General features: G+C 37.3%; 1 protein-coding gene across 1 annotated transcript; it reads left to right on the top strand.

Annotated features, from left to right (window-relative positions):
• Positions 1-1,296: 1,296 nt before the first annotated feature.
• Positions 1,297-3,650, top strand: LOC108451310 (uncharacterized). Its single transcript, XM_053020343.1, has 3 exons — positions 1,297-1,473; positions 2,661-2,807; positions 3,117-3,650. Exons 1-3 carry the CDS (start codon positions 1,297-1,299, stop codon positions 3,648-3,650), a joined length of 858 nt encoding a protein of 285 aa, XP_052876303.1.
• Positions 3,651-25,998: the final 22,348 nt, after the last annotated feature.

Below are 25,998 nucleotides of genomic sequence, written 5' to 3'. Positions count from 1 at the left end.
AGAGGGGTGGCAAGGGCCTCGACCCCGCTAAAATGGAAAAGTTTTTCATTTAGGCCCTTTAAAAATTTAAAAATATTAAATTAGTAAAAGTAAAATTGTATTTTGGCCTCCTAAAATTTAAAAATTATAAAGATATAGGCTATTAAAATTGTGAAATTGTAATTTTACTATCGTAAAATTTACAATTTAATTTCGGCTCCCCCCTAAAAAAGTTTTCTGGCTTCGCCCCTAACTTTATTTTGACATGTTTAATTTTTAAAAAATTTAATTGAACAATTTCAATTGATTCGGTACAAGTCAACTTGAATTCTATTTCACTCAAGTAAATGCAAAAAAAAAAAAACTCAAATCAAGATAGGATGATAAAATAAGACTTGTCAACTCGACTAACTCATTTTTTTTTTCACTCCATTAAATCAAACGCTATCCGTTTCTTCACCTAGCCAGGGCTTGCCTATGGAATCACCATCAAATCCAATCGGAACTCTCCCAATTATGTTCGTTGCTTCCCGGTACACATCATAGAAATCTTGCCACCAACTATCTACAGCATGGTTGATCTCATCTTAGTAAGGTCTAGTCATATCCTGTTACACATGACTCTACCACCAATCCTATATAAGTAAGGCAACCATTCATCGAGGTCCACGGCCGGCTCATTATCAAATCCACCACCAATGTAAGATCCCTTCCTTTTCTTCACCAAGAGAGATCAAGCTCCTTCAACTTTAATATCAAAGATATCATTGGAAGCTCTTTTTGTATTTCTCAAATTTCTTATTGACTCTCGACATTATGATGTGAATCACCTATTTCATCTATAATATGAATGTATGCCAAATGTCCAGCTTTGACATATTCCTTGATTCAAAATTGTTAATTCAACAAGCAAAAACTAGAAAAAACAAAAAACAAAAAATTTCATCTTAGCAAAGTGGGCGGCTCATATATAATTGAATTTTTTTTTAATACGGTGGTGTCAATGTGAAAAAAGTATGTGTAGGGTACGCGGGGATCCACTGCCTCCAATTATTGGATATTTCCGAGTGCTTGCAATTCCGCCATGTGTGGAAGCTCCCTTCGACCTTTTAAGAAGTTTCTCTTTCCAGAGTAGCGTGTTTGAAGTCATGTATAAAATTATGGTTGCTTTGCTGTGTGTTTTGCTAAATATAGCTTCTATTCTCTCTATATTGTCTTATGTGTCTCTATTCTCTTTGTTTTCCTGCAAATTTTATCATTTCTCAGTAGCCTGATCAAATTTGCTGCATAATTTATTATCTCCACTTCTCCGTAGCTATGGATTGGAGTATGATAGGGGCCCGTAGCTATGGATTGGAGTATGATAGGGGCTGCACAAACAGGAACATTAATGTCTTGTATGAGCTAATTCAGAAAGATCCATATGTTTTGGAGCGTATTGATCATGTTTTTTTTCTTGACACTCCATTGCATGTAGCAGCCAGTGCTGGGCATGTTGATTTTATGATGGAGATGATCAACTTAAAGCCATCGTTTGCAAGAAAGTTAAATCAAGCTGGGTTTAGCCCCATGCACTTGGCTCTGCAAAATAACATAACGCAAGCCGCGTGATACGAGTAACTCAGCCTAATTCAAAAGCCATAATAGAGATGAGTTTAGTTTTCCTCAAGACCCAATTACGAGATCAAAATCCAAACAGATAAAGTCAAAACTCAATTTAGTGGTTCAAGACTTTATCACGAAAAAAATTCGAGAAGAAGAGTTGAAGTTTCAAGACAATAAATTCTGGAGTAATGATGAATTAGAAGAGACTAATTATGTTCGTGGGCCTAAACTCTCAATCTATGATGACAAGCTCATGTGGAAAATGCTAACAAGCTTAATCATTTCACTTCAAGAACCCCAATTGATCTTACAAGCTTAGACGTTTCATATTGGGTTTAAGTTTTAGGCTTAATTTTTATTATATATGAGCACAATATTTTATTTATTAGCTTTTATTATTTTATTATTATTTTATTCCGATTTTTTGATAATTATTAAGTATTTTAAGTTATTTAGGAATTTTATGTTAACAAGAAAGTTTAGTTTAAAACTACTTCTTATTTAGATTAAATTAGAGTTCTAGTATACTTGGGAGTTTTATTTAGATTTATTTATCTAGCCTATATATAGGCCTTTGCATTGTACACAAGGAGACAATTCATTATTATTCTATTTCTCTTTTGAGTTAATAAATTCTCTCTGAGTTTTTCTTTTTAAGAATTTCTCTTGAGTTTCTTTTAGAAGAGTTTTAACAATATTTTTAGATTGTCGGGATCATCTTTAAACTTTTTCTTGCCAAGGTTGTTATCTTGGAGGGGAAATTAGAACCGCTTGAAGGGAGTTGTGGATTCTTCGTGTTTCCAAGGCTTTTTAGGATTTTTACACGCCACGTTTTATCTTTCCAGTATCTTTCCATTTATCTTCTTTATTCACCTCCTGAATCCTTGATTTATTATTTGTTTTAATTATTTTATCTAACTTGGATTTAATTTCGTTTCAGGTTGTGTCAAAAAAAAATTCAAGTTTCTTTCCAAACGTCTAGAGCCCTAAGTCAAATCCGCGACATTGACAAACTTTACGATCCGCTTTCGCGTTCATCCTTCTCACCCTTTATCACTGTGCTTCGACTCCTCAAGTTTGATGAAGGCCTTGTTCGTGTTAAAGGAAGGGGAGGCTTGACCCCTCTGCATCATGTGGCTCAAACAGGAGATGTTGATCTTTTGATCAAGTTCCTTGAGGTTTGCCCCGAGGCTGTTGAAGATGTGACTGTTCGAGACGAGACGGTTTTCCATCTTGCAGTAAAAAAACGACATGTTTGAAGTATTCCAAGTCTTGGTGGGGTGGCCGCCACGAAGGCGCCTAACGTTGGGAGAAAGAACAACTTAGTTCTTGAGACATTGATGGCAACACAGTTCTACATATTGCGACTATCAAAACTCACCTCGGTATGCTAATTTTGCTAGTTAGCTCAATTATTGATGTATATCGTATATGATAAAAGGGTTATTTACATGAATTTTCTAATTAACAAGTGGTAAAAGTATTCTTTGGGACACTTATACCGAGACCATATCAATGCCAAAAATTTGAAGGGATCCATCGCTCTAGATATCCAACCAGACTGTCCATTGGATGAAAGGCAAGTGGATAATTATAAGGGCTCGGTTAAAGATTTGATAACAAAAGCAGGAGGTTTGAGTGGTTCCGAGCTTCCTAATAAGTCCATCTCTTCAATCCACATCAAATTATGGCCGAAGTTGTCATGTTTTCAAAAATTTGCAACAATGGCAGGTCGAGGAAGAAAGGGTATCCCGCTTGAGATGCGTAATACATTTCTAGTAATGATAGTGCTAATTATAACAGCCACTTATGCTGTCTCTTTAAGCCCTCTAGAGAAAGCTGATAACAGTTCATCCATGAAATACCATATCAAGTATTACGTATCTTTAAAATCAGCCGACAGCACTACACCCCAACCAGGTCCTCCTCTACTACCGGCCGATTATCAGATTAATTTTTCAGATATAATAGATGTATCATCCATGTTTTGGTTATACAACACATTAAACTTTTGGGCAGCAATCGGGTTAACAACATATCTCCTATTGTCAAGATCATACGAGTAAACGAATCCAACTCATGATTCTTTTTCATACGCATTAATTTGAGAGTACATGCATTTAATAGAGAGAGATGTTAACCCTAACTAACTTGACAGTTGATAACAACCTTAGCTAACTAACTAACTACTGACTTCTTATCCCTAACATGCCCCGAGCTTGTTCATTCCTCTGCCATCACTAACACTCCACTGGTTGACACTCGAAGTTGACTTCGAAACTTACTGAAAAAACTTGCTGCTAACGGTTTAGTCAATATGTCTGCAACCTGTTCCTGACTTGGTACGTGACCCGCCTGAAATAAACCTTGAGCAACTTTCTCCCTCACAAAAAAGAGATTCAATTCAACGTGTTTAAACTTCGAGTGCAACATTGGATTTCCTGCTACTACCATAGCTGCTGAACTATCACACCACACAAGAGCTTTGCCGCTTGCCGCGAAGAGAAACTCCTAGTTCAGTTAATAATGACTGGATCCATATCATTTCAGCAACAACATGGGCGAGGCTTCTGTATTCAGTCTCAGCAGTCGACCGTGAGACTACCGGCTGCTTCCTGGAGCTCTAGGAGATTGGACTCCCTCTGATAAAGATGCAGTAACTGGATGTGGACCGGTGATCATTAATGTCAGACCCCCAGCTGGCATCAGAAAATCCTTCAAGCAAGAGCTTCGAGTTCTTTGTAAAATGCAACCCATGATCTATGGTCCCATGTAGATAACGCAAGATTCTCTTGACTGCTTTGAAGTGCACATCCAAAGGGTTGTGTATAAAACTGGCACACTTTGTTAACTGCAAAAGCAATATCGGGTCTAGTAATAACCACGTATTGCAATGCCCTAACAATGCTCCTGTATAAAGAAGTATTTTCAACAGGTTGTCCTTCAGTGGCTGACAATTGACATGTCATGATCATATGTGTAGGTGTAGCTTTAGACCTCTCCATAGAAGCCCTTCACAACAGATCCAGTATATACTTTCGTTGGCTAAGAAAAATACCAGTGGTGATGTACTGGACTTCGATACCAAGAAAGTAGTTAAGTCGGCCAAGATATTTCAAAGAAAATTGATCATCAAGCTTCTGTACAAACTAATCTATAGCTTGATTGTTGTTTCCAATAACGATAATATCGTCGACATAGACTAAAACATACATGAGCTGGAAGCCCGATTGAGAAACAAAGAGAGAAGTGTCAGCTTTAGAGGCAACAAACCCTGTATCAACTAAGAACTCCTTAAGCTTATGAAACCAAGCCCGAGGGGCTTGCTTGAGGCCATATAGTACTTTCTTTAATCGACACACCAGCTGTTGACCATTGTCCCCAAGTTGCTTAAACCCTGGTGGCTGCACCATGTATATTTCCTCCTGTAAATCACCATTCAGGAAGGCATTGTTGATGTCGACCTGACAAAGAGACCACCCCATTGAGACCGCAAGAGCCGGCACTACATGAACAGTTGTTGGCTTGACAACAGGGCTAAAAGTATCCCAAAAGTCAACACCAGCCTCTTGGAGATAGCCCTTGACCACTAACCGACCTTTGTACCGAGCGACAGACCCATCAGTATTTCGTTTAATCTTAAATATCCACTTACAACCCACTGTTTTCCTTCCAACAGGTAGAGGCATAAGATCCCAAGTGTGGTTTGCGAGTAAAGCGATTGTACTCGGTGATTAAATACCGTCTGTGTCGGCGAGGCTTTGAAATGCTTCAACGATGGAAGTAGGTTCTTGATCTGTAAGAACTGAAGTGAATAAACGTGGCTTAAAAATCCCACTTTTGGACTTAGTTTGCATCGGATGTGTATTAGTACTAGGCTGAACTTGCCTGGTAGAAGATGAAGAGTAAGTTTCAGAGGTAGGCGAGCAAGAGTGACTAGAAGCAGGTTGTTGTACTGGAGAGTCCACTCGAGGTTGTGATTAACCAATACTAAGACTAGAAGCAGATTGTTGTACTTGAGAGTCCACTCGAGATTGTTGTTGGGCAACATCGTCCGCATGTGCTGAGAGACCACGTTCCTCATGGGCCGAGAGAGCAAGCTTCTCATGTACCGAAGGACCATGTTCCAGAGACGAGGAACTAATAGGAACTAAAGAAGAACCTTTAATCACCATGGGAATGGGAGACTGATGATGAACTACTCGAGCTGACTGCTCAGAGGATAACACAGTTTGATAGGGAAAAAGAGCCTCATCAAATGTAATATGCCTAGAGATAAACACTCGACCATGCTTGTCAAGACACTAATACCCTTTGTAGTTGGGTCCAATGCCAAGAAAAATACAGAGACTGGACCAAAATTGTAGTTTGTTGGGATGATAAGGCCTCAACCAGGGATAACAGGCACAACCAAAAACTTTAAAATGTGAGTAGGTCGGTTTGACTTTGTACAGCAGTTCATAAGGACTTCGCTGTTTTAGATGTGAACAGCATGTGCAAAAGCATACGACTAAAATTTCAGAGGTAAACCTACTTGAGTGAGAAGAGTCAGTCCCATGTCAACGATCTGACGATGCTTTCATTTAATAGCCCTATTTTGCTCAGAAGTGCGAGGGTAAGTGACCCTATGTTGAATGCCAAGATGTGCAAGTTCCCTAGACAATGAACGATATTCTCCTCCCCAGTCAGATTAAAACATTTTAATGAAACCACCAAATTAAACTTGGACCATCTGTTTGAACTGTAGAAAACACTGAAACACGTCTACCTTTGACTTTAGAAAGTAAACCCAGGTATATCTACTATATATATCTACAAATGAAACATAGTAAATAACACCATTTAATTGAACATGAGAAGGACCCCAAACATCGGATTCCACTAATTTAAAAGGTGCTGAGTACACTGTGCTAGAAGCTTTAAAAGGTAGCCTATGGGCTTTGCCAAACTGGCAAGCTGAGCAAACATTCAACATATTTTTCCTAATAAACGGAATGTTACAGTCTCACATAACAACCCCAACCAAGCACATTGGAACAGGGGTGCCCAAGTCTTTTGTGCCACAGATCAGTCGAAGAGGAAACTCGAGCTGCACCTAAGAAAGTCGAGGTGGGTTGTGAAGTCACACCAGATGAGGAAGGAGACGAGTTAGACACGTCGAACCTGTAAAGACCATCACGCATGTGGCCCACTAGGAGTGTTTTCTTTGTCTTTATATCCTTCACATAACACAAGAACTGGTGAAATTCAAAATACACTGCATTATCTCTGGCAAAATGACCAACAGATAGCAAATTTTTACAAACATTAGGAACATGAAGAACATTTTGAAGACGTAGCAGTCTAGAACCAGCCAACAGACTAGCAGATCCTACATTAGCAATAGAGATAGGATCACTATTTCCCATAGACACATGACTCGTACCTGCATAGGGAGCAACATTCGTAAGGGCTGTTATATCTAGTGTGAGATGGTTTGTAGCTCCAGAATCAGGATACCCGCCTTGATCAGAATCTGGAGAAAATGAAGGTTGAGAAGAAGGCTGCCAATAAAAGTTGCATTTACGAGAATAAGAACGTGTAGAGGAGTTATCCTGATCTTGAAACTAATGACAGTTAACAGACACTTGTTGGTTGGAGTCGACCGCTGAAAAAGTCTCATCGAAACGATGATAACAGGTCTGAACTAAGTGACCGATCTTACCACAGAGTTGACACTGAGGCTTAGAGCGAGACCAGCCACGACTACTCATACGGCCCCTGGCACGAGACCAACCACGACCATGACCCCGATGACCAGGCTTATACTCCTGCTGGTAGTTATGTGAAAGCCCAGTACGTGTTGAATTTCTATCAGCGGCTTGTTTGGGATGAGAAGCCAGATTTGCTTGAAATAGTGTCTCTGTTAGAAGAGCTAGTTGCCTTGATTCGCAGTCAATTAACATTTCAATTAAGAGTTCAAGTGATATTGGAGTCGCCGAGGCAAAAATTTGAATAGATTCATATTCCATCGAGAGGCCAGCTAAAATTATACTGACCTGTTCTTGTTCAGATATTGGATTGCCAGCAGCAATCAATCTATCACACAACATTTTCACCTTGGCCAAGTATTCTTTTACTGAAAGATTGGCCTTCTTGACAGAATACAAGGCATGACGCATACTAGAAATTTTAACAGGAGACTTTACACCAAAACATCATTTAATGACTGTCCAAACTTCAAAACTGGTCTTGGCCATCGTGAGATGTACCAAGATTTCATCAGTTAACATAGAAAGCAATCAAGAGGCTAGAAATTTGTCTTACTTTTTATAGAGAAGAAACGATGGATTAGGAATAGACTGTCCATCAGGTCTTGGAATATGAGGAGAGGGAATAGAAATGGTACCAAGAACATATCCTTCAAGCTCATACCCCTCAAGAATTAGTAAAATTTGATATTTCCACAGCCAAGTAGTTTTGTTCACTAAGCTTGATTGTATCATGTTTCGAGAAATATTGAACGTTCGTCAAATTAAGGTGTAGAATTCTGACCTTGCGAAACAGTATTCGACGAGTGATGAGGTATGTCATTGGAATGTAGGGTTTCAGTCTCCATGAATGAAATAAGAAAACGCAGTTGGAAGAAAGAAAGAGAAAAAAAATCGATTATGCCAAGAACTCACTGGCTCTTGATACCATGTCAAGATCATACGAGTAAACGAATCCAACTCATGATTCTTTTTCATATGCATTAATGTGAGAGTACTTGTATTTAATAGAGAGAGATGTTAACCCTAACTAACTTGACAGTTGATAACAACCTTAGCTAACTAACTAATTAACTACTGACTTCTTATCCCTAACACCTACCAAGTCGTTCAGTTAGCTTGTTTCTTCTCATAACCCTTTCCTTGTTTCAGACCTGTTACATGCTTTTAGTTCCTGTTTCCACACGGTCATGGAAACTTCAATATTTTGTTTCTCTTCAAACTACTATACCCTTGTCCTATCGTGCTCTCTGCATAATAAATTACTGCTTGTCAACATCCCTAGCTCTGCTAGTATCATACCGGATAGCCCGTTATGTTTCTTGTAGGTTTGTGCCTAAAACAAAGATGTTTGTCCTCGTACAAATCATTTCCTTTATCATCTTTGCTTTTATTCTTGTCCCAGCTATCCTTAATTCCGAAACCATATTGAAGTACTCCAATTTCTTTGAGTGATCTTCGTTGAATTCTTATTCGTTTTAGCTAGTTAATTGGTCCCCTTTCATCCCTTGTATGGGGTCTTGTTTGTTTTTGTTAACAAGGCCTTATAGTCTCTTGAATGTGAAACTAGTGATTTGTGATAGTGTTTGATTTTTTAGAGACCATAAGAATTGAAATTGACGAGTCTCCCTTGCACTGCGCGTTAGCAGGTAGAAGAAAATATTTAAAGCATTATTATTCAAAGATGTTATTTGAGTCAATTAGAGAAGGGGGTCAGTGTGAACTTTTGATGATGCCAATCACCATATATAACATTCTTCACACATTCTTATCCCTTTCCCATTTACCTTTTTAACATATTCAATGTCCATTTCGTGAAAAAAAGGGATTAAATATACTTTAATTTTACTAAATAAAAAAAAAATCTTGACAAGAACACAATAACAACTTTCATTAAAAACCATTTTATTAGTTAACAAATATGCCACAATTTTTGAAACAATTTTACAATTATTTTTGGGAAGAAAGGCTTGATGCTACTTCTAGTCATACTTACTTATAATACTCACGAGAGTTGATTACATTCATTAATTGGGCAATATATTGAAACCTTCCTAATTTAGATTATCTCTATTGTAGCGACGTAAAAATTTTAGCTTGGTCGCTAATTATGGTGATTATTTGAAAATTTAAAAACCGACTTTCGATTTTATTTAAAAAGGGAGTCGCCACCGATCCTTTTTCTAGGTGTGATCGGACACCTAATAAATCATCTTTTTTGAAAAGAAAATTTATCCTCGGACAAAAGTGAAGGCCAAATGTGGGTCTACGCGAAAATCAGAGTAAAGTAGGGTTCGGGAGTTGGTTACGCGCGAGGAAGGTATTAGCACCCTCGCGACGCCCAAAATTGGTATCTTGTAAAACACGCGTTGTTTTGATTCTTTTAAAAATACGAGTTTGATGTAACATTTAGTCGTGATCCGATTGAAACACGAGAACTTTTTAATCTTTTTGATTTTTGAGAAGGACATACCGTTTTAACACAAGTCGATTGATGTTCACCCAACATAGCGATGAAATCGATGACTCAATGTTAAATCAGTACGTTGCCTTTCTTATTGAAATAAATAAAAAAACATGAATAAACATTTTAAAACGATAAACAGCGAGATGATATAAAATGGGCGGAAAATGAAAAATAAGAATTAGAAATTCATCGAGGCACATAATAAATACGACAATAATATTAAAAACAATGACAATGCATGCGATATATTAAACGTAATAATAGTATCAAACACGAAATAAAAACAACAAATATACATATAAACATATAATAATAACGAGATGAAGTAACGTAAACATAATATTAAAAATACTAATAGTGCTATATATATATATATATATATATATATATATATTAAAAGCGATATAATGATAAGAGTGAAAAGTGTATACATAGTAATATTAAAATACGTACATAATATATATCTATATAAAATAAACATATGCAAGATACATTATAAATACTAATGACAAAAATTATATACATTAACAATACTACACAAATATATACATATATTTTAAAATAAATACATAGTAATATTAGGATAAAATAATAAGTATAATGATAAATATAAGGATATATGAAAATAATACTATTTATAAAATATATATATATATATTTATAATGAAATACATATACTAATATTAATAATAAATATACTAGGAATAAAATAAATAAAATAATAGAATATCTATGATGTGGTATTAAAAGAGATATATATATGTAATATTATTCAAGAAGATATGAAAAATAATAATATACAAATAATATGGTATTAGAGGTATATACATAACATATATAAAAATACAATATTTAAAGATACATACACACAATATATATAAAAATGTTAAAATATCTACATAGTATATACATATTAAAGATAATGCTAAAAGACAACTCTTAATATTACTTCATAACTACATACATATATATTAAAGATATATACACAAGATAGAACACATACTAACATTGATAAGAACATATACAAGAAATAGTATAAAACGTATAACTAATAATACTAAAGATATATACATTATAACGCCCCAATTTTCGAGAATTCTGTGAATGTTGGCATAGGTTTAATTATGTTAGTGGGCCTCTAGAAGGCCCAAGCTTAAGATAGAACCCGGTAATTTTAGTTAATTTTTGTTCCATAAGAAAAATGGGGTGAAATTATGAAATAGAACCTATGTGAAAATGTTTGAAAATGCTATAGGCTAAATTGAAGTGGCCAAATAAATAGGAGTGCAAAATAGGAGGATTTACATGACAAACCTCCCATTTTACATGAAGTGGCCAGCCATCATGTTGTTGTAGACAATATGAGCACTTGATATCCATAATTTATGTTACAAATTGATAGAAATTGATAATGGGTTAGGTAAATGTTCCATGATAATGGATTAGGTAAATATTCCATGATAATGGGTTAGGTAAATGTTCCATGATAATGGTTTAGGTAAATGTTCCATGATGGGAATTTCATGTCTTTTGTATTAAAGAATTAAATGGATGAAATATGAAATTTTATTAAAAGAAAAAGGGGTGAAAAGAACAAAGTTTTGTCCATCTTTGTTCATAATAGCCTAAAGTTAGAGAAGAGAAAGGAGAGGAGAAAGCTCTTGAATGTTCGGTCACTTGGGGAAGAAAATTGAAGGTAAGTTCATGGTAGTTTGCTTCTATCTTGATGTTCATGAGTTCTTCTTGATTCTACCTTAACTCTTGAAGCATATTTTGGTTTTTAGTTGTGTTGTGAGCATTTAGTCATGAATTAAAATGAAGGAAATGGTTGTTGTTTCATGTTCTTTTGATGAAAAATGGAAGATAGGTGAAGTTGAGCCAAATAAATGAGCATGCATGTGCCTTAGATGCTAAGGGGAAAAAATCAGCTAACATGTTGTGCTTTAAAATGATGAAATGGAGATTATACTTAAGTAAAATCATAGATATGTGATGATTGATTGGTGATATACATGTTTAAATAACAAACATGCAAGTTAGGTGTGAAAGAGTGATTTGGTAATAAATCTGCTTGGGACAGCAGCAGTAACGTGACTTTGGAAAATCACCATAAATTGTGGGAGATGAGTTAGAAGCTTCATAAATTATGTAATTAAAGCTTAATTAGTATAGTTTCAAATGGAATAAACGAGAACATATTTTGAATTCTGTACAATGAAAAATTTGATTCGTAATGCAGAGTGGTCAGATTAGTCAAATAGTGAAACATGGGAAACTTTAAGAAAAATATGGTATTGATTGGCCATACCAAAAATTCTTAAAATTTTATGGATAGAAGATATATGAGTCTATTTTCAGGGAAAATTAACGGCACTTGATTTGGAGTTTCGTAGCTCCAGTTATAAATAATTTAGTGACTATTGCTCAGGAAGACAGCTTGCAGTGAAGTTATGATTATGTGGTAAACATTGACAAAAATTTGTTAATGAGTTGCTTATTGTTTTCTTATAAGCTTACTATGATCTGTAGGTGTGGTTGGCTGAATATTGTAAGGGGTTAATACGTAGTTCGTATTTGAATAGTTAGATTAACGTGTAACGCCCCAATTTTCGGGAATTCTGTGAATGTTGACAAAATTTCATGCTTTGATTTTGTCATTTGTGAGTGAAATTATGAAATAGGACCTATGTGAAAATGTTTGAAAATGCTATAGGCTAAATTGAAGTGGCCAAATAAATAGGAGTGCAAAATAGGAGGATTTGCATGATAAACCTCCCATTTTACATGAAGTGGCCAACCATCATGTTGTTGTAGACAAAATGTTCACTTGATATCCATAATTTATGGTACAAATTGATACAAATTGATAATAGGTTCGGTAAATGTTCCATGATAATGGGTTAGGTAAATGTTTCATGATAATAGGTTAGGTAAATTTTCCATGATAATGGGTTAGGTAAATGTTTCATGATAATGGGTTAGGTAAATGTTTCATGATAAGAATATCATGTCTTTTGTATTAAAGAATTAACTGGATGAAATATGAAGTTTTATTAAAAGAAAAAGGGGTGAAAAGAACAAAGTTTTGTCCATCTTTGTTCATGATAGCTGAAAGTTAGAAAAGAGAAAGGAGAGGAGAAAGCTCTTGAGTATTCGGTCATTAGGAGGAGGAAAATTGAAGGTAAGTTCTTGGTACCTTGCTTCTATTTTGAGGTTCATGAGTTCTTCTTGATTCTACCTTAACTCTTGAAGTATATTTTGATTTTTAGTTGTGTTGTGAGCATTTAGTCATGAATTAAAATGAAGGAAATGGTTGTTGTTTCATGTTCTTTTGATGAAAAATGGAAGATAGGTGAAGTTGAGCCAAACAAATGAGCATGCATGTGCCTTAGATGTTAAAGGGAAAAATCAGCTAACATGTTGTGCTTTAAAATGATGAAATGGAGATTATACTTAAGTAAAATCATAGATATGTGATGATTGATTGGTGATATACATGTTTAAATAACAAGCATGCAAGTTAGGTGTGAAAGAGTGATTTGGTAATAAATCTGATTGGGACAGTAGCAGTAACGTGACTTTGGAAAATCACCATAAATTGTGGGAGATGAATTAGAAGCTTCATAAATTATGTAATTAAAGCTTATTGAGTCTAGTTTCTAATGAAATAAACAAGAACATATTTTGAATTCTGTACAATGAGAAATTTGATTCGTAATGTAGAGTGGTCAGATTAGTCAAACAGTGAAACATGGGAAACTTTGAGAAAAATCTGGTATTGATTGGATAAACCAAAAATTCTGAAAATTTTATGGATAGAAGATATATGAGTCTATTTTCAGGGAAAATGAACGGAACTTAATTTGGAGTTTCGTAGCTCCAGTTATAAATAATTTAGTGACTGTTGCTCAGGAAGACAGCTTGCAGTGAAATTATGATTATGTGGTAAACATTGACAAAAATTTGTTAATGAGTTGCTTATTGATTTCTTATAAGCTTACTATGATCTGTAGGTGTGGTTGGCCGAATATTGTAAGGGGTTAATACGTAGTTTGTATTTGAATAGTTAGATTAACGTGTTAGTAATCCAATTGTAGGCGGTTCGTGTGTGGATCTCGTCAAGATATCATCATAAGCATGTGTGTAACTAACACCCTCTTTCTTAGTCTAGATCGCAAAAGTCGAAAAGCGAAATACTGAAAACCAAGATTTTGTAGATTTGCGAGTGTGCAAATGCTCGTGAGGTAAATCGATTAATGTTTTTGGTAAGCTGCAAAATTTGATTTGTAAAGTGCATGGTTTCGTGCCTCGATATTTTTAGGCTTAATGGGCCAAAATTGGAATGATGGGCCAACGGCCCAATTCAGTAAGAACCCTCGGTACGTGATTCTGTTAGTACGTGATAAGTAGGAATATGCATGAAAAACCCTAAAAGCAGCTAAATTACTATAATACCCCTATGTATGGAAAATTACTGTTATACCCCTAGGTGCAAAATTACCGAAATACCCCTAGGGTTAAATTGACCTAAATGCATGTTTGACTATTGTTATTTACTGCATGCCATGTTGTTATTATCGATACATGGGATTGGGATATTGACGAGGAAGTCTTGAAAGTGGCTTGTCCACGTCTTGGAGGCTTTGCCTCAATTTATCGTTAATCGAGCAGCAGCAAGGTCAAGAATGTGGAGTTGTTAAATTTGGGTGGGTTGAGCTATTCCCCACATGGAGTGTATTCTTTGATGCACGGTGGAGTGTAGTGGTTGGTGGGTTGAGTAGCTCCCAAATGGGCTTGCATATGTTTCTGATGTTGCATGTATTTTGAAATGGGCCTATGGGCCATACCGTTATCTGAATAAGGGCTAAGGCCCAGTTTATTATAATCTGAAAAGGGCTCGCCCAAGACCACTATTACCCAAATGGGCTTGCATATGTTTCTTGATGTTGCATGTATTTTGAAATGGGCCTATGGGCCATCATCATTATCTGAATAAGGGCTAAGGCCCGCTTTATTATAATCTGAAAAGGGCTCGCCCAGACCACTGTTACTGAATGGGCTTAGGCTCAATAGGCTTGAGTGACTTGGGCTTTGAATGGGTTTTCCTTACACCGAGTTTCCCAAACTCACCCTTTTATTTTCATCCACGCAGAAATCCCCAACCATAGTGGGCTTGGAGTGTGAGGGAATTGGAGTGGCCACCGCTCGAAAGTTTGATTTTCTTTCGTGAACTGGACATCCTTTTAATTACGTTTGAGGTTTTGGGCTTTTAAATGTAATAAGGCCGCTTATTTATTTTTGATGGTTTTTAATATGTATTACTAAGATAGGTAATACTTATTTTAACTGTTGAAATTGGATAGCTTTAGGGCGAGTTTTCAAAAACAACAGTTGATTTCAAAATAACACGATAACAAGCAAAGCTTCCGCAATGAAAGTATTTTCCAAAATTAATCACTTTTCCCAAAAAATGACTTAATCGAATCGGTTTCCTAGAAATATCCATGACGTTAAGGTGTGGCAATGGCGGTATGCATGTCTAGGATTTGATCCGAAGGGAGCTTGGTACTTAAGCAGTCCGATGGACTCACCACCTCTTTTCCGGTTTCCTACCTCGTGCACAGCTTCCATTCACTTTAACCCTTAATGAATTAATCTTTTGAACATCAAGTACGATTTTCTAGACTTAGAATGGAAATTTTTTTTTTTACGTTTTTGATGTGGCATGCCGGATCCGGCCATAACTTCTGGGCCGGGTTTGAGGTGCTACATAACGTGTTAGTAATCCAATTGTAGGCGGTTCGTGTGTGGATCTCGTCAGCATATCGTCGCAAATAGGTGTGTAACTAAGACCCTCTTTCTTAGTCTAGATCGGCAAAAGTCAAAAAGCCGAAATGCTGAAAACCGATATTTTGTAGATTTGCGAGTGTGCGAATGCTCGTGAGGTAAATCGATTAATGTTTTTGGTAAGCTGCAAAATTTGGATTGCAAAGTGCATGATTTCTGTGCCCTCGATATTTTTGGGCTTAATGGGCCAAAATTGGAATGATGGGCCAACGAGTCCAATTCGGTAAGAACCCTCGGTACGTGATTCTGTTAGTACATGAAAAATAGGAATATGCATGAAAAACCCTAAAATAAATAAATTACTGGAATACCTTTAAAAGTGGAAAATTTACAGTTTTACCCCTAGTAGATAAATTATCGAAATACCTCTAGGGTTAAAAATGACCTAAATACATGTTTGACTGTTGTTATTTACTGCATGCCATGTTGTTATTATCTGATGCATGGGATTGGGATATTGACGGAGGAAGTATTGAAAGTGGCTTGTCCACGATCTTGGAGGCTTTGCCTCAATTTATTGATAATCGAGCAGCAAGGTGCAAGCTGTGGAGTGTTAAATTGGGTGGGTTGAGCTATTTCCCACATGGAGTGTAAGGTTGGTGCGGTGGAGTGTAGTGGTTGGTGGGTTGAGTAGTCTCCCAAATGGGCTTGCATATGTTATTGATGTTGCATGTATTTTGAAATGGGCCTATGGGCCATCTTCATTATCTGAATAAGGGCTAAGGCCCAGTTTATTGTAATCTGAAAAGGGCTCTGGTCTAGTACCACTATTACCTGAATGGGCTTAGGCCCAATAGGCTTGAGATGACTTGGGCTTTGAATGGGTTTTCCTTACATCGAGTTTCCCCAAACTCACCCCTTTTATTTTCATCCACGCAGAAATCCCCAACCATAGTGGGCTTGGAGCTGTGAGGAAATTCTGAGTGGCCACCCGTTCTGAAAGTTTGATTTTCTTCTGGTGAATTGGACATCCTTTTAATTACGTTTGAGGTTTTGGGCTTTTAAATGTAATAAGACCGCTTATTTATTTTTGATGGTTTTTATATGTTTTATTAAGATAGGTAATATTTATATTTAACTATTGAAATTGGATAGCTTTAGGGCACGTTTTCAAAAATAGTAATTGATTTCAAAATAACACGAAAATAAGCAAAGCTTCCGCAATGAAGATATTTTCCAAAATTAATCACTTTTCCTAAAAAGGACTTAATCAAATTAGTTTCCTAGAAATATACATGACGTTAAGGTATGGCAATGGCGGTTTGCATGTCTAGGATTGGATCCGAAGGGAGTTTGATACTTAAGTAGTCCGATGGACTCACCTCCTCTTTTCCGGTTTCCTACCTGGTGCACAGCTTCCATTCACTTTAACCTATAATGAAATCATCTTTTAAAACACTCAGTAAGTTTTCTTTCTGGATTAAAAATGTTTTGAATGCTTCGATGTGGCATGTCGAATCCGGCCATAACGTCTGGGCTGGGTTTGGGTGCTACATTTAGTGGTATCAGAGCCTAGGTTACAATAACTCGGCTGTGGAATGGGCTTACAAAAATAAAGATTTTCGAAAACGAAAATTTTATAAAGAATGCGAAAAACTCGATTTTCAAAATTTAGATCTTTAGAAGGTGGCATTCTAAATCTCCGACTCAAGTCTGTAAGTATTCTGAATTTTTTTGAATATTTTCCTGAATTATCTGTCTGTACTAAAATCCTGCTAGGATACTCTAGATAGGATGATACTGAAACCATAGGAAAAATCTGATAAGAGACTGAAACTGTAGCTAGACTTCGGTTCTGCGAAAATAAACTCTGAACTACTGTCTGATTCATAAAACATTTGTAATAAACACTGGAATATTAATTGATGCATAAAAATTCGTAATCAAGATAATACGATATGAGTACAAGAGGCCGTGGACGAAGCCGAGGAAGTGCTCGAGTGAGATCTTCGTCTTCGAGACATATGCCGGCGGTGGATGCACCGGTACCACCCACAACAGCGGTAGAGTCTCATGACCGCGGTGCCGGGGATGATGCCCTGTCACAGGCAATGCTTCGTGTTCTGGAAAGGGTAGATAAACTGTGTAGGGATGTACCCTTAGAAACTCAAGGTAGGATTTTTTCTGGAGATCTGATGGAGTTACCGTTCGGAGAGTTTGATCTCATTTTGGGAATGGACTGGCTTGTTAAGCATAAGGCGACCCTGGATTGTGCTGCTAAACGAATGGTGTTAAGGACCACAAAGGATGAGGAGGTTATGGTGGTAGGTGAGCGAAGGGATTATTTGTCCAATGTGGTGTCAGCTTTAAGAGCCGAAAAGTGGATTCGGAAAGGTTGTGAGGCCTATTTGGCATTTGTAAGTCAGTCAGAAGAGGAAGGATTGACAGTGGATAAGATTAGGACTGTAAAGGAGTTCCAAGATGTTTTTCCGGAGGAGCTTCCAAGATTTCCTCTGAACCGAGAAGTTGAGTTTGGAATAGATTTGTTGCCTGGAATGGCGCCTGTGTCCATCGCACTGTATAGGATGGCACCGAAGGAGTTAGTGGAGTTAAAGGCTCAAATTCAAGAGTTGTTGGATAGGGGCTTCATTAGGCCAAGCGTGTCTCCATGGGGAGCACCGGTGCTATTCGTGAAAAAGAAGGATGGAACGATGCGGATGTGCATTGATTATCGCCAGTTGAACAAACTGACGATTAAAAATAAGTATCCACTGCCAAGGATTGACGATCTGTTTGACCAGCTTAGAAGGGCTTCTGTATTTTCTAAGATCGACCTCCGATCTGGATATCATCGGTTAAGGGTCAAGGTGGCGGATATCCATAAGACGGCATTCAGGACTCGGTATGGTCATTACGAGTTTTTGGTTATGCCATTTGGACTGACGAACGCTCCTGCAGCATTTATGGATCTGATGAATCGGGTGTTCCAACCATTCTTGGATCGATTCGTAGTCGTCTTTATTGATGATATCCTGGTATATTCTGAAACTGAAGCGAAACATGATGAACATCTCCGTATAGTGTTGCGAGTGTTAAGGGAGAATGAACTCTTTGTAAAGTTCAGCAAGTGTGAATTTTGGTTGAGGGAGGTAACCTTCTTAGGACACGTGGTCTCTGCTGAGGGGATTAAGGTGGACCCTTGAAATATTGAAGCAATTTTGGAGTGGAAGGCACCTAGGACGGTGTCAGAAATACGGAGTTTCCTAGGACTGGCAGGATACTACAGAAGGTTTGTGGAAGGTTTTTCTGTTGTGGAAGAACCCCTAACAAAACTCATAAGGAAAGGAGAACCGTTTGTATGGACTGAGAAGCAGCAGGGAGCTTTTGAGAAGTTGAAGAAAGTTCTGACTGAAGCACCTGTGTTAATTCAGCCGGAGTCTGGAAAGGATTTTACTGTGTACAGTGACGCATCACACGTGGGTTTGGACTGTGTGTTAATGCAGGAGGGTAAGGTGGTTGTATATGCATCACGACAGCTTAAACCTCACGAAGGGAACTATCTTACTCATGATTTGGAGTTGGCAGCAGTGGTATTTGCACTTAAGATTTGGAGACATTACTTGTACGGGGAGAGGTGTATTATATACACAGACCACAAGGGTCTTAAGTATTTGTTGACTCAGAAAGAGCTGAACCTTAGGCAAAGGAGATGGATTGAGTTGCTTAAGGATTATGACTATTCGATCGAGTATCACTAGGCAAGGCTAATGTGGTAGCCGATGCTCTAAGTCGTAGAACTATATCTGATCTGAGAGCAATGTTTGCTCGTCTGAGTCTGTATGATGATAGAAGTCTGTTGGCTGAGTTGCAAGTGAGGTCAACCTAGGTAGATCAGATTAAGGAAAAGCAGTTGAACGATGAGTCTTTGGTCGCTCGTTTTTAACAAGTTAAGGAAGGGGAAACTTCTGAGTTTGGGTTAAATAGCGAAGGAGTTCTGTGTTTCCAAGGAAGAATTTGTGTTCCGAAGGACTCTGATTTGAGGCGCATAATATTGAAGGAAGCTCATGAAGGACTTTGTGCCATGCACCCGGAGGGAACAAGTTGTATCACGACTTACGAGAATTGTGTCGTGGCCGGACTTAAACGAAGTAACTGAGTTTGTAGGAAATGTCTGACATGCCAGCAAGTGAAAGCTGAGCATCAATTATCCTCCGGACTGTTACAGTCAATGAAGATACCACTTTGGAAGTGGGAGAGGGTAACCATGGACTTTGTGAGTGGGCTGCCCTTGACACCATCAAAGAAAGACTCGATGTGGGTAATTGCGGATAGGTTGACCAAATCGGCCCAATTCATACCTGTTCGTACTATCTTTTCACTTCAAAAGTTAGCCAAGTTGTATGTGGCGGAGATTGTGCGACTTCATGGAGTCCCAGTTTCAATTATTTCTGATCGGGATCCCAGATCTAAATCTCGGTTTTGGTAAAAATTGCATGAGGCGTTGGGGACGCGATTGAACTTTAGTACGGCTTTTCATCCCCAAACTGATGGTCAGTCAAAGAGGATTATTCAGATTCTGGAGGACATGTTGAGAGGATGCGTGATTGACTTTCGAGGTAGTTGGGAGGATTACTTGCCGTTGGCGTAATTTGTGTACAATAACAGTTACAAAGTAGTATTCGAATGGCACCGTATGAAGCAATCAGATGGGACGAAGGTGTCGTACACCCACGTGTTGATGAGTTGGGTGAACGACAAGTGCTTGGACCGGAGTTGGTGGCGACATCGAAAGTAAGGTTAAGTTGATAAGAGATTGATTAAAGGAGGCATCTGATAGACAGAAGTCGTATGCAGACCTAAAGCGCAAAGAGATAGAGTTTGCGGTTGGGGATATGGTTTCCTTAAAGGTTTCACCTTGGAAGAAGATCTTGAGATTTGGTACGAAAGGTAAATTGAGTCTGCGGTTTATAGGGCCTTATCGGGTTCTTAAGCATGTAGGGCCAGTAGCATATCAGTTAGAGTTACCACCAGAGTTAGACAGAATCCATGACGTCTTTCATGTGTCTATGTTAAGACGATATCGATCGGATCCCTCACATGTTGTGCCAGTGGAGGAGATTGAAGTAAGGACTGATTTGACGTTTGAAGAAGAAACCATACAAATTTTAGATCGTGAGGTTAAAGTTCTAAGAAGGAAGTCAGTTCCGTTGGTAAAAGTACTGTGGCGTAATCATGGAAGGGAATAAGCTACTTGGGAATCAGAAGAGACTATGCATCAACAATACCCTCAACTATTTGGATCAGGTAAATTTCGAGGCCGAAATTTCTTTAAGGGGGTAGAGTTGTAACGCCCCAATTTTCGGGAATTCTATGAATGTGGGCATAGGTTTAATTATGTTAGTGGGCCTCTAGAAGGCCCAAGCTTAAGATAGAACCCGACAATTTTAGTTAATTTTTGTTCCATAAGAAAAAGGGGGTGAAATTATGAAATAGAACCTATGTGAAAATGTTTGAAAATGCTATAGGCTAAATTGAAGTGGCCAAATAAATAGGAGTGCAAAATAGGAGGATTTGCATGACAAACCTCCCATTTTACATGAAGTGGCCAGCCATCATGTTCTTGTAGACAATATGAGCACTTGATATCCATAATTTATGGTACAAATTGATACAAATTGATAATGGGTTAGGTAAATGTTCCATGATAATAGATTAGGTAAATATTCCATGATAATGAGTTAGGTAAATGTTCCATGATAATGGTTTAGGTAAATGTTCCATGATGGGAATTTCATGTATTTTGTATTAAAGAATTAAATGGATGAAATATGAAATTTTATTAAAAGAAAAGGGGTGAAAAGAACAAAGTTTTGTCCATCTTTGTTCATCATAGCCTAAAGTTAGAGAAGAGAAAGGAGAGGAGAAAGCTCTTGAATGTTCGGTCACTTGGGAAGAAAATTGAAGGTAAGTTCATGGTAGTTTGCTTCTATCTTGATGTTCATGAGTTCTTCTTGATTCTACCTTAACTCTTGAAGCATATTTTGGTTTTTAGTTGTATTGTGAGCATTTAGTCATGAATTAAAATGAAGGAAATGGTTGTTGTTTCATGTTCTTTTGATGAAAAATGGAAGATAGGTGAAGTTGAGCCAACAAATGAGCATGCATGTGCCTTAGATGCTAAGGGGAAAAAATCGGCTAACATGTTGTGCTTTAAAATGATGAAATGGAGATTATACTTAAGTAAAATCATAGATATGTGATGATTGATTGGTGATATAAATGTTTAAATAACAAGCATGCAAGTTAGGTATGAAAGAGTGATTTGGTAATAAATCGCTTGGGACAAAGAAGAAGAACGTGACTTTGGAAAATCACCATAAATTGTGGGAGATGAGTTAGAAGCTGCATAAATTATGTAATTAAAGCTTAATTAGTATAGTTTCAAATGGAATAAACGAGAACATATTTTGAATTCTGTACAATGAGAAATTTGATTCGTAATGCAGAGTGGTCGATTAGTCAAACAAAGGAAACATGGGAAACTTTAAGAAAAATCTGGTATTGATTGGCCATGCCAAAATTCTGAACATTTTATGGATAAAAGATATATGAGTCTATTTTCAGGGAAAATTAACGGCACTTGATTTGGAGTTTCTAGCTCCAGTTATAAATAATTTAGTGACTATTGCTCAGGAAGACAGCTTGCGGTGAAATTATGATTATGTGGTAAACACTGACAAAAATTTGTTAATGAGTTGCTTATTGTTTTCTTATAAGCTTACTATGATCTGTAGGTGTGGTTGGCGAATATTTTAAGGGTTAATACGTAGTTCGTATTTGAATAGTTAGATTAACGTGTTAGTAATCCAATTGTAGGCGGTTCGTGTGTGGATCTCGTCAAGATACCGTCGCAAAGCAGTGTGTAACTAACACCCTCTTTCTTAGTCCGGATCGGAAAAAGTCAAAAAGCGAAATGCGAAAACCGGTATTTTGTAGATTTGAGTGTGCGAATGCTCGTGAGGTAAATCGATTAATGTTTTGGTAAGTGCAAAATTTGACCTGCAAAGTGCATGATTTCGTGCCCTCGATATTTTTGGGCTTAATGGGCCAAAATTGAATGATGGGCCAACGGTCCAATTCGGTAAGAACCCTCGATGCGTGATTTCGTTAGTACGTGAAAAATAGGAATATGCATGAAAACCCTAAAATAAATAAATTATTGAAATACCTTTAAAAGTGGAAAATTTGATTTTACCCCTAGTAGATAAATTATCAAATACCTTTAGGGTTAAATTGACCTAAATGCATGTTTGATGTTGTTATTTATTGCATGCCATGTTGTTATTATCGATGCATGGGATTGGGATATTGACGGAGGAAGTCTTGAAAGTGGCTTGTCCACGTCTTGGAGGCTTTGCCTCAATTTATCGATAATCGAGCGCAAGGCACGCAATCTGTGGAGTGTTGAAATTTGGGTGGGTTGAGCTATTTCCCACATGGAGTGTAGGGTTGGTACGGTGGAGTGTAGTGGTTGGTGGGTTGAGTAGTCTCCCCAAATGGGCTTGCATATGTTATTGATGTTGCATGTATTTTGAAATGGGCCTATGGGCCATCTTGTTATCTGAATAAGGGCTAAGGCCCGCTTTATTGTAATCAAAAGGGCTCGGTCTAGTACCATGTTACTGAATGGGCTTAGGCCCAATAGGCTTGAGATGACTTGGGCTTTGAATGGGTTTTCCTTACACACCGAGTTTCCCAAACTCACCCCTTTTATTTTCATCCACGCAGAAATCCCCAACCATAGTGGGCTTGAGTCGTGAGGGAATTGAGTGGCCACCCGCTCGAAAGTTTGATTTTCTTCCGTGAACTGGACATCCTTTTAATTACGTTTGAGGTTTTGGGCTTTTAAATGTAATAAGGCCGCTTATTTATTTTTGATGGTTTTTATATGTTTTATTAAGATAGGTAATATTTATATTTAACTATTGAAATTGGATAGCTTTAGGGCGCGTTTTCAAAAACAGTAATTGATTTCAAAATAACACGAAAACAAGCAAAGCTTCCGCAATGAAGATATTTTCCAAAATTAATCACTTTTCCTAAAAAGGACTTAATCAAATTGGTTTCCTAGAAATATACATGACGTTAAGGAATGGCAATGGCGGTTTGCATGTCTAGGATTGGATCCGAAGGAGTTTGGTACTTAAGCGATCCGATGGACTCACCTCCTCTTTTCGGTTTCCTACCGGTGCACTGACTTCCATTCACTTTAACCTATAATGAAATCATCTTTAAAACACTCAGAAGTTTTCTTTACGGATCGAAAATGTTTTGAATGCTTCGATGTGGCATGTCGGATCCGGCCATAACGTCTAGGCCGGGTTTGGGGTGTTACATACATATAACAAAGTATCCACTTATATTAACAATGATAATAATAATGGTAATAATATTAAAATACAAAAAAAAAAATAATCAAGTAATTGAAAATCATACTATATATATACATAATAAAGAATTAAAATAAAGTAATAAAAGATAATACTATATATATATATAAATAAAGTAATAATAAAATATGAATGCCAAAATCAATTATTAAAATGTCAAAACGATAAAAAGGATTGAATCGAAAACAAAATAGAAAGCTCGGGATAGATTTTAAAATATAAAACAAAAGAGGACGCACAAAACCATGGGGATCAAAAGCGCAATATTTCAACTTATTAAAACGTCACAAAGAGGGGGCTAATTTAAAAATCGGGTTAAATTTGAGGCTAATTTATAAACAAAAGATAACTTGATTGCGAAATATGAAAATTCGGAAGGACCGATTGCGCAAATATGCCGTCGAATTAAAAACACGCGGATCCTCTAGCGGGTCGGGTCGGATCAGGTCGGACGGTCATAAAACGACACCGTTTAAGCTTCTATTCTCTAGGCACAAAACGGTGCCGTTTTGCCATGCTATAAAAGTCAAGTTTTTTTGAAAAAATTTCATTTCCTTCCTTCCTTCCAAAAAAAAACTGAAACCCCCCTTAAAATCCTCTCAAGCCTTTTCTTCTCCGGTAGAATCCCGGTCACTGGGCCACCGCTGGTTGGTCGCGCTGCCATTGTCACGGCCAACGCATTACAGTGGTAGGAAGTTCAAGGTACCTTTTGTTTTTTTTGTTTTTAATAATATATATATGTATATGTATATAGAAAGAAGGAAAAAAAACAAAAAAAAAAAATTCGAAAGAAGAGAGAAAAAGAAAAAAATGCAAACCTTTTTATTGATTTTTCCTTTGTATTCGATGTTCGGAGGGATTTTTGTGTTTGTCTCTTTGTCAATCTTTGTAAAATCCCCCCTTTACTAATGATAGATTTTGGCTTTTTAAGGCTGATCTACAAAACATTCATCTTTTATTTTTTTGTTTTCGTTCTTTTTTTATTTCTTCCCCCATCCCTCATATGCTTTCTCTTGCTGTTGTTTTTGTCTCTGTTGCAGGTGTGTCAGATGTGGGTGGCTCACGAGGAGGTGAGGGGCGTGCGTGGGTGGTGAACGTGATGGCCAAGGGTGAGGGGAGTGGCGGCTGAAAACTTGGTGGCTAGGGTTTTTTTGCTGGTGAAAATGTTTAGTTTGTTGGGCTAGGTGGGCTTTAGGTTTTTTTATTGTTTGGGTCATTTGATGTGGAAGTTGGGCCTGCTGTTTTAGTCTTGTAATTAGGTTTTGTAATTGTTTTATTTGGTTGTTATATTTTATCTATTTATGGGCCCGAGCAATATTGGGCTTGTACAGCTGCCCCTCTTTGTTCATTATCGTGTAACGAGAATAGAGCAAAGACACAAAGAAAGGCCAATTTTGCCCTGTCTTGCCAATTGTTGACTTCTTTGGCGCTCTTCTTTTCCGGGCAGTCTCTTACTAGTCCACCGCATCTTGTAGCTTTGGTTCAGTTCATTGCATCTTCTGATATGGGCCTTGTAGTTTCAATCTACTTCAATGTAGTTTCAAGGATATGAGATTTTTGGCTTCTATCTGCTTCACTGTAACTTCAAAAGGATAAGATCTACAGCTTCAATCTTCTCTTCTGTTGCTTCCGTGAGATAAGGTTTTGGTCTTCTCTTCTGCCTCTTCAGAAAGGCAAGATCTGATATCCTCGACCAGCTCCACTGTAACTTCAGGAAGACAAAATCTGGTGCCTTCAATCGGCTCCAATCTTTATTCTTTACTCGGTGTGTGATCCTGAGCTTAACTCATTTCTCGCAATATGAATTGACTTTTAAAAACTAGGCATTAAAAATAGAAATTGAAAAATAGCTCAGCACGTGAGCAAAGGCTCAACTCACTTCTCGCAATATGAGTTGATTTTTGAAAACAGAATTTTCCAAACAGATTTGGAAAATACCTCGTCATGTGACCCGAGGCTC

Source organism: Gossypium arboreum, chromosome 10 (genome assembly GCF_025698485.1).
Source record: "Gossypium arboreum isolate Shixiya-1 chromosome 10, ASM2569848v2, whole genome shotgun sequence".
Lineage (NCBI taxonomy): Eukaryota > Viridiplantae > Streptophyta > Magnoliopsida > Malvales > Malvaceae > Gossypium > Gossypium arboreum.
The sequence above is the reverse complement of the archived record's forward strand: the minus strand, read 5'-3'. Positions and strand labels throughout refer to the sequence as shown.

Bases quoted from the DNA above. Each gene is read 5' to 3' on its own strand.
- LOC108451310 (XM_053020343.1), top strand. From the start codon at position 1,297: ATGGATTGGAGTATGATAGGGGCCCGTAGCTATGGATTGGAGTATGAT. The intron at 1,474-2,660 runs GTTGATTTTATG...CGACTCCTCAAG, and splicing joins TAGCAGCCAGTGCTGGGCAT to TTTGATGAAGGCCTTGTTCG. The intron at 2,808-3,116 runs GTTTTCCATCTT...AAAAATTTGAAG, and splicing joins TGACTGTTCGAGACGAGACG to GGATCCATCGCTCTAGATAT.